Source organism: Cnephaeus nilssonii (assembly GCF_951640355.1).
Source record: "Cnephaeus nilssonii genome assembly, chromosome: 3".
NCBI lineage: Eukaryota > Metazoa > Chordata > Mammalia > Chiroptera > Vespertilionidae > Cnephaeus > Cnephaeus nilssonii.
This window is the reverse complement of record NC_137074.1, coordinates 84,119,907-84,132,909: the sequence shown is the minus strand read 5'-3', so window position 1 is coordinate 84,132,909 and position 13,003 is coordinate 84,119,907. Positions and strand designations below refer to the sequence as shown.

Sequence of the window (13,003 nt, the reverse complement as noted above, 5' to 3'; positions counted from 1 at the left end):
AACTGCAATTTATCCTATATAATATAAGGCTAATATGCAAATTGACTGAACAGAGGAATGACTGGTTGCTATGATGGGCACTGGCCACCAGGGGGCAGACGCTCAGTGCAGGAGCTGCCCCCTGGTAGTCAGTGCACTGGAAGCTGGGCTCACGGCTGGCGAGTGCAGCAGTGGAGACGGGAGCCTCTCCCACCTCCACTGCAGGCAGGCGGTAAGGAGCAAGGGGTCCCGGCCTGCCCCCAGACTGCAAGAAGGATGTCCGCCTGCCATCTTAGGCCCGATCCCTGGGGGGTCCCGGCAGGTGGACATCCCCCGAGGGGTCCCGGACTGCGAGAGGGTGCAGGCCGGGCTGAGGGACCACCCCCTCCCCTCCAGTGCACGAATCTCCTGCACCAGGCCTCTATTTTTCTCATAATTCTGAAGTCTGGAATTCCAGGTCAAGGTGTAGGGATGTTTTCTTCTGGAATCTTTCTTTCTTGGCTTATAGATGGCCTCCTCCCTGTGTCTTCACATGGCCTTGTCTCTGTGTATGTTCTCTCGTCATGTCCTAATGTCCTCTTTTTAGAAGGACACTAGTCAGATTGAATTAGGACCCACCCTAACAACCTCCTTTTAACTTAATCTCCTCTAGAAAGACCCTATTTCTAGATATGTCACATTCTGAGGGACTGGGTGTTAAGGGCTTCAACATGAATTTTGAGGGGATAATTTCAGCCCATAACAGTTACTACTGTATACATGTTATATTGTACTTCATACATATATCCCCCTAAAATTTTTTTAAAGATTAGATAAAATTAAAATACAAGTTATTGTATTTATTTCCCAGTCCCAGTGGGTTGTCTACTGGAATCTGTACACACCGCTTTGGAAGCCTAAATTGAGAGCCTTAGCTAACTAGCTACTCTCACCTGAAGTCCAAGTCCAAGTGCCTGTAACTAACTATGCTTGGTTCTCCTGCTTTGATGGCAGGTTTCTCCTGTGTTTTTCTGCCATCCTGATGTTCTCTTAATGTCAGATTGTTTTACTATAAAGTCTATCTTTACTTTTGACACATACACCTCTATATACACATGAAGGTTTTTGAGTGATGTCTTATTCATAAACAGTATAGGAGATAGTCTATAAAATATACTTATTCTGAAATATTTCTTAGATAAATGACTTCACAATAAAATTGCTTAAGATTGTAAAAGAAAATTTTCCTGTTTAGTAGTAAGTTCTTATTAAGATGCTTTATTCTAAACAGTGAATGTGCTGTGTAGTTTGAGCATATTCACAGTGCTCATTTTACTTCTTAATACTATATTTTATTTCCCACAAAATCCAAATTTATTTTTAGATTACTGGAGAACTTGTTGAAATAAATATATTAAGCTTCAAATCACATTAGTGGTAATAACATTTATCTGTTTACATGGTCCTAAGATTTGCATCTATAGTATACACCTATACTGACTGATATTTTGAGTGTCGAGGGTCTCAAAATCATGATGTTAATCATTAAATATTAGGGATCACATTAAGCACGGATTTTCTGTTAGGTTTCCGATTGCTGTTACAAGGGAGCAACTAAAGAGTAACACTGAAAGAACAATTAAACTGCCGTCCTCACCTGAGAACCAGTAGCACTGCCCTTAGCACAGGTGGGGCAGGTGGCAGCGTGTAGGGTCATTTTGACCTTCAGGCATTTGGTATCAGAACTTGATAATCATAAGGATCATGATAGTGAAAATAATACACAGCGGCAGCCAACATGCGAGCGTTTACTGATTCCTAGCCTTTGCGCTAAGCGCTCTACTTGTTTATTTTAATCAATTCGATCATTTAACCCTCCTCATTAAAAGAAAAAGGTTACCCCAATGGGCCATCTCTAGGAAATGTGACAATTTCTCTTCCACCATATCCATCCTTTTATCCTGAGTGCTGCGTATCTGGGCTAACGGGGACGTCGTGAGATTTGGTAGATTAATTGGACAACTAGCTTGGCCTCTGAGAACATTTAAAAACAAGTTTACGGAGCCCCAGGAGCGCCAACGTCAAAGCCGGCTCAGCGCGCGGCCTAAGGCGGGTCCGCCCAGGGGCCCCGGCCCCGCCCCCGGGAGTAGGCCCCGCCTCCTGCAGCCACGGATGGAAGGAACTCCGCGAGTGCCTCTCGCGGGACCTACGCCACTTTGGCGAGATTTCGATAACGCTGGCAAAGCCGTGTCTCGCGAGAAGTTGAAAAGACGGCGAGGAAGAGAATTCCGGCGGAACTCCGGAGCCGGGCGCTTTTGGTTCCCCGGTGCTTTAGATGTCGGACCGTGTAGCCCTCTTGTTTGGCATCTCCTGGCGGGATGATGTGGACCCGGGTGAGGGTCGGGCCGGACGCTTATTTAAGGGCCTGGGTGGGGCCGGAGGGGACTGGGCCGAGGGAACTTGGGGGAATCTCTGGGTTTCTTTGGTTTCCGTGTCCAGAACGCTAGCTCGTGAGCGTTGCCCGAGGTTTTCTTCCAAGACCCCCTCCGCCTCGGGTCACCCGGGCGCCTCCCAGCGCGCAGACCCGAGTCCCTGCTCCCTGCCGCTCCCTGCCGCTCCCGCGGGATGCCGGCTCCTCCAGGGCTGGAGCTGCTGTCGCTGCCCTGTCCTGGGAGCACAGAACTGTGCCTGTCACATCCTTGGCCCTCGATGCGCTTTTCTTGGATGCGTAAATGAAACAGAATGGCAAGGAAGTCTCCGAGGAAACCAGAGTGACTTTTCTCCCGAATGAACTTTATTTTGGAATAATTTTACATTTGCAAAAACACTCAAAAGATAATAGACTTCCCATATGCTTTTCACCCAGTCCCCCCTCATGTTAACACCTAAAATGACTTACCCAAGTTGGCTTTCTGTGTTAACAACGCTAGACTCTGCTTTTTCCATGGTTTTACATGGGAGCAATAGTCAGCTGGAGAAAGACTTTTTAAAATAAGTAGGTAGAGCACGGTAACACAGTTTGCTTGTGTGTGAGGTACTGCTCCCATTGCAAGAACTAGTGTTTTATCTCAAGTGTCCTTAAGAAAAAAAAAAAAGACTGCTAATGTGGAAGTTCAATAAATTTGTCATATCAGAGTGTGTCAGCAACTTTTTCTTATCATCATAGCTGAAAGCAAAATCAGAGGGGAAGCTTACAAAACAGATTTGCAAAGTGGTACTGGACCATTTTGAGACACAGTATTCCAAAGAACTTGGAGATGCCTGGAGTGCAGTAAGGTTAGTATAATTCATCTCTGATCTTTGCCATCGAATAAGAAAGGACCCCTCTTGGGGGAGGGGCGCTGTGAGGATAAAAGATAGAGGAATCTGAACTTGGCTGTGATGTCTACCAAGGCTACAGAAGGGAAGAACTAGGAGGAAGTAGATTGAGTCATAGGAACATAGCAAGGGGGACAAAAACTGGAGTGACTGTAAACAAAAGTTGTTATGCCCTCGCCTTGAACAATGGCTTTGATCTTTGAAACAGGAATGCCCACCAATCTGACAAAATTAACTATACTGTAGCAAAAATCTTTTTTAAGCTTTTGAGGATATTTGACCTGTTTCTGAAGTTCAGAAGATAATACAGCACATCTTTAAAGCCAACACTGCTTTATCTTAGTTAAAGTCATTTTTGGCAATCGTATTTCTTCCCTCTGTATGGCTGGCTATGTTTTGAACACACATGCGAGCTTGTGCACACATACACAGTATACACAAGATTCCTTGAATGTATTATAGAAAACAGATAAGCATTTAATCCATAGAAGTAAGTGAGGGAAGTTTGATTTGTATGTTTAGTGAGTTTTTCCTTTTTCGGAATGTTCCTCTATGAGTTCTTCATACTGAGTTCCTCAGATACCGGGCCCTGTGGGATGCAAAGAGCAAGACAATCTGTGTTCAGTGCGCGGCTAGTCTAGTGTTCACGGGGAGAGGGGACATGGTTAAAACTGTGTAAACCTCTAATTCCATAAGGATCCTGATAGAAATAGGCAGGGGTACCTGGTCTTATCTGATGGTGCCAGCAAAGGCCTGAGAAGTCAGGTCTTGGTGACGTATATAGTTACCTTGGCCAAAGGAGCCAGGCATTTTAGACGGAGGGAAGAGAGCATTGCTTGTGAAGTCAGGGACAAAAACCTGGTGCATTTTGCTCAGGGAAGAAAAGTTACATGGCTATAGATAATATCTGGAACTTGATCAGATGGCGGTCTTAATCATCTCTTGTTGGGTCAACTCAATAACGGTTTCTTTTTTACAAAGGACAGTTTAAATCACTTTTTAAAACAAAGAGATTAAGTCTTGACTATTGAAGTCTGAGGTGATTGTGAGATAATTTTAGGACAAATTAAGCAGGTTTTATAACTTGTAAATACTGTAATATGAAAATGTACTTTATTTTTGTGCTTTTTTTTCCAAAACTGGTTTTTAAAATGGGTATTTTCTATCACAGAGAAGAAATGAGAAAGAACGGATAGTGAACAGTAAATTCATGAGGTTTTCAGTATGCAATGTATTCAACCAAATAACCAAACTCCTGTTGCATGCTTATTATGTGCCACCCAATACTAACTTTGTGATCCTCAGAATAAACTTATGAGATTTGTTTCCCATTTTTCAAACCTGAGGAAACTGCATAGAGTTTAAGTAACTTTCCTAAGGTCATCCATTTAGTAAGTGGCAGAGCTGAGATTAGTGTCCAGGCTCTCTGATTCAAGAACTTCCACTGCTAACTTCTATTCTGTAGGCTTCTCATACCTATGATGTGATTATACATACATGGATGATTTTTTACTGGTAAAAACCACAGATTTCAGGAGGTATATTGTCTTCAGACTTTATAGTAATCTGGCTGCCCATACCCTGTAATGAGTTATTTTTGTCTTCAATATGCTCAGTCAAATTTATAAATTATTACTTGACCCTAAACAAAATGAGCAGTGAACCTCAAATCCATTTAATTAGCTGTGCCTTCTGCTTCATGTACCTTTTTGTTGGGTTTTCATGGTAATTTAAGTTTTGCATAAACATGTGCTAAATTTGCCGTAGGCAAAATAAAGGCTTTCTCAGCTTAGAAAGTAGTCTGAGCATGAAAAATAGCATGGGGGAAGAAAAAAATATTTTTGTTTTTTGACTGTTTATTTGCAAGACATAATGTGTACAATCTAGTTTGCAGTCTACTTCCAGGGAAAGGCGAGGCTATTTTAGTCCTACCTAGAAAGTAATTTGCTCAATGTTTTCAGTTTCCTGTGGTAGAGGAGAAGATTTAGTATTTATTTTAATTTTATTGTTTTGTAATGAACTTTCTTGCACAGTCACCCCCTGGGCAACCCTTTAAAGTTGAAGTCTACCCTGGTTCAGTTTTTGCTCTACCTGTTGCTTGCATATTCTCCTTCAGTGAGCCCCCTCATGGCATGTCTATAACCTTCCCTCACTACGCTCTCATTTCAAGCTATGCAGTCCTTCCCAAGCTTCAGTCCCATACTTCTAAGTGTTTTCTGGTAACTTCACTTAGTTTTATGCCAAGCAAACTCAAAAGCATCTTATTATTTTTCCTTTCCAATTCTTTGCTACTTGCACACTTTATCTCCACTGAAGGCATCCCATCCATCTAGTTTCCTCTCTTTTCTATACCTTCGCTACCTTTGCAGTAAAGAATGACCCTTACTCAAAAACGGGTCTGACATTTCCCTTAGGTCCTTAGAGGTGGTCTCTAAGTCCTTGCCATACGTTGCCTAAGAGTATCTTTGTTTTCCTGGGGGCTTGAGCCGTACCGTAAAGTCTAACAATATGATTTATGGTGAGGGCTTTGGGCCACACATCAGCTTGGCCTGTGACCTTTGATCTCCAACCTCTGGAGGGGCCGAAGATCAGCCACATAAGGCTGTCTATCATCTTCGTATGGCTGAGGCAAAATAAAATGTAGACACTGAGGCTCTGGTGAGCCTCCATAGCTGGCAGTGTGGTAATACACACTGCGTATTATCACACATTGTGGCAAGGAAAAGTTATTCTTACCCATGTTTCACTGGAGAGGAGAACTGGAAGCTTAATGCTTTGAAATTTTCTGTACTCTGCATCATGCATCTCTTACCTTGACTGATTTTAACCCATATCTTTTTGCTGTAATAAACCATAACTATAACGGTGAGTTTGACAGTGAGTTCTGTGTGTCCTCCTAGCTAATAAGTAAACCTCAAAGTGGTCGTGGGGACCCTGATCTTATAGTTGGTGTCAGAGGTTAGTTAGGTCTCGGGGATTCCCCTAGGTACTCCCACACACCACTACCCTGCCCCCATCCAAGTCTAAATGCCCACCAATACTTTTGTTCTGCCTGAGAAATTTCTTAATTTGGATCTCCCTTTGTCTCCACTCTTACTGTTTACTTAGGTCGTCATCATTTCTTACCTGACATATTGCAGCACCCCCCTGCATTGTCTCTCACTTCCAGTATTCATTTGCTTGCTTATTTTAGCAGGTACTACATGCCAAGCAATGTCCTATATTAATAGTGACATAATCCTTTGTACAACATTGTGGGGTAGTTATTATTATTTTCATTTTACAGATAGGAAAGCTGAGGCACACAGAGCTTAAGTAACTTGCCCAGTGATACACAGCTCACATTTGGAAGAGCTGTGGGAGTGTGTCTTATCCACTCTGTCAAGCTGTTTCTTAATGAAGCCGTACTCCATTGTGTCACTACTAGAGTACAGCCTCCTTTGCTCCCCTGCTATTTGCGTTGTTGAGACTAAATATTTATCATGACTAGACAGGGTCCTTTATCCTTTAGGTCCTTTTCCCTCTGCCAGGAATGAGCTCCCTTCTTCCTCTGTACAGTGGTTAAAGTGTGATTTCAAATTTCACTTCTGCATATTACAGCATATGACTTAGCTAGGTGACTTAACATCTCTGTGCCTCACCATTCTTGTCTGTAAAATGGGGAAAAAATAGTATCTACTTCATACAGTTATTTGGGAAAGTAAAATGAAATATGTGTGTGTGTGTGTGTGTGTGTGTGTGTGTGTGTGTGTGTGTATAGCTTAGAATAATGTTTGACATATGGTATGCCCTTGATATGTGTTAGTGTTCTTTTATTATTGTTACTGTGATTAACCAGTTCTCCATCAAGCTGTCTCATATACCCTTGGCAAAATTAGTTCTGCCCTTTGTGTTTCTTTTTTTTTAAATTTCTTTATTGATTAAGGTATTACATATGTGTCCTTATCCCCCCATTACCCCCCTCCCCCCGACTCAGGCCCTCACCCCCCTGTTGTTTGTGTCCATTGGTTAGGCTTATATGCATGCATACAAGTCCTTTGGTTGATCTCTCCCCCTTACTCCCACCCTCCCCTACCTTCCCTCTGAGGTTTGACGGTCTGATCTATGTTTCTCTGTCTCTGGATCTGTTTTTGTTCATCAGTTTATGTTGTTCATTATATTCCATAAATAAGTGAGATCATGTGATATTTATCTTTCTCTGACTGGCTTATTTCACTTAGCATAATGCTCTCCAGTTCCATCCATGCTGTTGCAAATGGTAAGAACTCCTCCTTTTTTATTGCAGTGTAGTATTCCATTGTGTAGATGTACCACAGTTTTTTAATCCACTCATCTGCTGATGGGCATTTAGGCTGTTTCCAAATCTTAGCTATGGTGAATTGTGCTGCTATGAACATAGGGGTGCATATATCCTTTCTGATTGGTGTTTCTGTTTTCTTGGGATATATTCCTAGAAGTGGGATCACTGGGTCAAATGGGAGTTCCATTTTTAGTTTTTTGAGGAAACTCCATACTGTTCTCCACAGTGGCTGCACCAGTCTGCATTCCCACCAGCAGTGAAGGAGGGTTCCTTTTTCTCCACATCCTCGCCAACACTTGTCGTTTGTTGATTTGTTGATGATAGCCATTCGGACAGGTGTGAGATGGTACCGCATTGTCGTTTTGATTTGCATCTCTCGGATAATTAGTGACTTTGAGCATGTTTTCATATGCCTCTTGGCTTTCCTTCTGTCCTCTTTTGAAAAGTATCTTTTTAGGTCCATTGCCCATTTCTTTATTGGGTTGTTTATCTTCCTTTTGTTAAGTTGTATGAGCTCCCTGTAAATGTTGGAGATTAAATCCTTATCGGTGATAACATTGGCAAATATGTTCTCCCATGCAGTGGGCTTTCTTGTTTTGTTGATGGTTTCTTTTGCTGTGCAAAAGCTTTTTATTTTGATGTAGTCCCATTTGTTTATTTTCTCTTTAGTTTCCATTGCCCTAGGAGCAGTATTAGTGAAGATATTGCTTCGGCATATGTCTGAGATTTTGCTGCCTGTGGATTCCTCTAGTATTTTTATGGTTTCCCATCTTATGTTTAAGTCCTTTATCCATTTTGAGTTTATTTTTGTGTATAGTGTAAGTTGGTGATCTAGTTTTATTTTTTTGCATGTATCTGTCCAATTTTCCCAAGACCATTTATTGAAGAGACTGTCTTGACTCCATTGTCTGTTCATGCCTCCTTTGTCAAATATTAATTGAGCATAGTGGTTTGGGTCGATTTCTGGGTTCTCACTTCTATTCCATTGATCTAGATGTCTGTTCTTGTGCCAGTACCAGGCAGTTTTGAGAACAGTGGCTTTGTAATACAGCTTGAAATCTGGTATTGAGATTCCACCTACTTTGTTCTTCTTTCTCAGGATTGCTGCAGCTATTAGGGGTCTTTTTTTATTCCAGATGAATTTTTGGAAAGTTCGTTCTAGGTCTGTGAAATATGCTGTTGGTATTTTAATGGGAAGTGCATTGAATTTATAGATTGCATTGGGTAGTATGGACATTTTGATGATGTTGATTCTACCAATTCATGAACATGTTATGTTCTTCCATCTGTTTATGTCTTCCTCTATCTCTTTTTTCAGTGTCCTGTAATTTTCCACATACAGATCTTTTACCTCCTTAGTTAAGTGTATTCCTAGGTATCTTAATTTTTTTGGTGCGATCATAAATGGTATTGTGCCCTGTGTGTTTCCATTGCAATTTATTGACACAACTGTTATAGTTCTTTCAAGATTGAATTGTCATAATTTAGTAACTTGCTGTCTCTTCCCTGTCAAGGGAGGGTCTTTAAGAACTAATACCTTAAGATTTGGGCAGGTCATCTACTTACTCACAATTTAGTGTTTATATACCAGGCATTTTGTTAAGCACTGGGGATACAACAATGGATTATATACTCTGTCCTCAAATATATATGAGGGGAGGATTAATTGGAAGTGTTATGAACTTTGGGAATTTTTGTGGTCACTTTGCAGAAAGCATGGGGCGGCGTGGGGGGGAGGGAAAGAAAGCATGGTCGGGGGACAGGGAAGCCTCTGTTAAGCCTGGCCTGTCTGTAAATACTTTTTATTTGGATACTGTCTTCACTAACCCAGAATTCACATAGTTCACATTTAGAGGGGAAATATTATATAACCAGATTGCATTGCCAGAATCTGAAGGGGCCGGGGGTGGACTGGAGTGAGGTAGTTGGGGAAAGCAGAAATAACTAGTAGTTTGGTTTCTGTTTTATCCTTATGTTGATTTGCATCTCTATGTACATTTTTAACATTAATCTGTGCAAATCACTGGGAGATAGAAACTTTCAGCCCCTCCTAGTCAAAGGTTAGAAAAATTGCCAGGTGTCTCAGTTTTTGGCCAATCAAGACCTGTGACTCGAAAGTCTGTGCCTTTTCTTCTACCAAATGTGCTGCGATGAAGGGTCTGTAGTCCCAGTCTTGGAGTATACTCATCTTTTCCTTACAGATGGGACTCCTTGTGTGCAGTGTTTTCAGTCTTGCCACCACAAACAAAAACCTTCACTCAGGACTTCTTATCTGAGATACTGTGGATAACAAATATGGACATAGATTGTCCTTCTATGAGAGACAAGGAGGAAACAATGCCAAGAAAGAGTAGGAGGAAATTCTCGTCATTAGAATTTTTGAAGAATAAAAACGAAATGGCTGGAAAACATACTTAGGTGCACTTGCATGAATTGATTTATTCTTCATTTCTAACCCAGACTTTAAAAGTGAGGGAATGAGCGCCCTCTCGTGGATAATAATAGTAATAAAACAAAAGGAATTTTTTAAAAAAATTGTTTTTCTTTTTAAGTTTAAAGTGTATTTCTTACTTAAATGAAAACATGAAATTATGATTTTATTTAACCTTTTACTCTTAGAATTAACATTTTGGTACAGTTTTAGAAAGCATCCAAAGTTCTACAAATGCTGGTTATATTTTTACTGAATTTCAGGTTATTTCTACCTCAGTTATATTTTTATAAGATTATTCTTAACAATATATATTTAACATATCTTTAAAATGTATCCAATCAACTTCTTTGTGGGTAAAATTTGGCATAGATATTTTGTGGCATACCTACATTTTTGACAAGATATCTAGGTTTTTCCTTAAGAAACTTTCAATAGTTATATTTTAGGTTTTATGACCTTGAACATTTCTTACATATGTATCATTCATTACAGGTTACAAAACCTGCTGTTTTAACAGTTTACCTACTTCATGTCAGTTGATCTTACAATAGTTCTGTGACTTAGACAAAGCCTTGCTAGTTCCGAATTCCATGAACATATTCCTGCTTCTTTTTTAACTTGCTCTTTAAATGTCCAGATGCAATGCACTCAGATGGCTATGGAGAGTATGAAATTCCAAAGAAGTTGTCAGGGCACCATGCAAGATCATTGATCAAGTGGCATAGTGAGAGCAACACCGATGGACAGTGAGGCATGCAACCAGGGTTTCAATCAGTCTCGGTCCTTTCATCACCCGGATGAAGACACTGGACCTATCATCACACTTTCCTGGGTCTCAGTTATATCTGAAAATGAGTTGGAAGGGAAGAGATGAAATCATCTCCAAGTTCCCCTCTAGTTCAAATTTCTGAGACTTGATTTGAACTTGAAAGTAAATGAATAAGAATAAACATAACCATTAGAGGAATCTTGTAGAAGATTTTCGTGAAGCATGAAGGTTGTAAGACATTGTGACACCTGTGAAATGCATTTGGACTTGTCATGCTAGGCATTCTTCAAATGCAACATCTCTTCATAGGAAATGTCCTGAAAGCTAGTTTCATATCAACATTGGCCCTTTTTGATATATGTGACCAGAAGTATACTTTGAAAAGGCAATTGTATCATTTAATGATCTGCTTCTTATTTTCCTTAATTATACTAAATAATGTTTTCTGCTAACAACTCTTTTATTTTCTTTCCTAATTCCCATTGACTCTCTCCTTCCTGCACCCACCCCAAAAGCCTTCATCACACTATTGTCTGTGTCCATGGGCTCTGCATATATGCATACAAGTTAATCTCCTTGTTAATCTCTCTCCTCCCAGACCCCCATGGAAATCCATCAGTCTGTTCCATGGTTCTGTGTCTCTGGATCTGTTTTGTTCATCAGTTTATTTTGTTCATTAGATTTCACATATGAGTGAGATAATGTGATACTTACCTTTCTCTGACTGGCTTATTTCACTTAGCATAATATTCTCTTGGTCTATCCATGCTGTTGCAGATGGTAAGAGTTCCTTCTTTTTTTTTTTTTACTGCTGCATAGTATTCCACTGTGTCTTCTTAAAATTTTTTACTGATTTTAGAGAGAGGAAGGGAGAGAGGGAGAAACATCGACTGGTTGCCTCCTTTATAAGCCCCGACCAGGGATTGAACCAGCAACATGGGTATGTGCCCTGACGGGGTATATAGGACAATGCTCCAACCAATAGAGCCACACCAGCCAGGGTAGGGATTTCTTTTTTTAACCATGAAAATTTAATTAGTTTTGTAATCTACAGGGTGATACCAATTGTGCTTAGCAATTTTTAGATAAAACATTCTAGATAAAATGTTCTCATATAGGAAGCTATAATGGATAATAGAAGAGTAAAAGAATAAAAGTCATAGAAAAATTGAATGAAAATCATGCTATTAAATGACAAACATTGTGCAAATAATACACTATGCAATTTTTTAAGTGATATGTAGGCCCAATCAAATTATAACAGTCAACTTTCATATCCTCAACTTCCACATAATTTTTTTGGAAAATTACTCTGCTGTCTATGTGCCTAAGGGGGTAATATTCTTTCCCAGCCTGTCCTTATATAATTATCTTTCTCCTTCTTTACAAAGAAGGGCAAATCCTGACTCTTCTGCACTGCATTCCTCTGGGCGTCAGAACCTCCACATGCCAGTCTACTGGAATGTCATTGTAAGGGTTTAGAAAGTTAAGTGACTTATGACTAAATTCTTTGACAGGTCAGGTAGGTTCCATTGTTTTCCCTGTCAGCTAACAGGTCATTTAAAATATTTTTAAAGACCTTTTTAAAAATAATTTATTTTTATTGATTTCAGAGAGGAAGGGAGAGGAAGAGAGAGAGAAATATCAATGATGAGACTGAATCATTGATTGGCTGCCTCCTGCACGCCCCCTACTGGGCATCGAGCCTGCAATTCAGGCATGTGCCCTTGGCAGGAATAGAACCTGGGATCCTTCAGTCCACAGGCTGACACTCTATCCACTGAGCCAAATCGGCTAGAGTTAAAATATTTTTGATGATAGGTTATTAAGTTATTTGGGAATATAACTTAGAAAAAATTTCAACAAAAGGGAGACATATCTATAACAAATGTATTTAATTCTCACCCACTTATTTAAGTGAGGCTTTTTCTTGGTCCTTATAAAATCACAAAATAGGGCTAAAGTTAATGTTGAATATCTGAATCATAGCACCAGGTATATTTATCCCTGGATATATGAAAAAACAAACACTAATTTCATTAAGAGATTCGTTTTCTATCAGTCTTTCCTTTTTATGTTGAATAATTATCAAATTTGTAATGTTGTTTTGATCAACTATTGTTAATAATTATATTTATAACTGAATCCAGAAGTTACCATTTTAACGTTTAGAGATTTAAGGCCATGTTGAAAGCAAATTTAGTATATACGTGTGTGTGTGTGT

At 40.0% G+C, this 13,003-nt stretch overlaps 1 protein-coding gene across 3 annotated transcripts in view; it reads left to right on the top strand.

Moving 5' to 3' along the window:
- The first annotated feature begins 2,228 nt into the window (after window positions 1–2,228).
- NSUN3 (NOP2/Sun RNA methyltransferase 3) overlaps window positions 2,229–13,003 on the top strand; it is a 71,451-nt gene continuing 60,676 nt past the window's right edge. For all 3 annotated transcript variants that reach the window (XM_079766870.1, XM_079766869.1, XM_079766871.1), the window contains exons 1-2: window positions 2,229–2,351; window positions 3,125–3,234. In XM_079766870.1, the coding sequence (XP_079622996.1) occupies window positions 2,337–2,351; window positions 3,125–3,234 (125 nt within the window). In that variant the 5' untranslated portion in view covers window positions 2,229–2,336. The remainder of the gene's footprint in view (window positions 2,352–3,124; window positions 3,235–13,003) is intronic.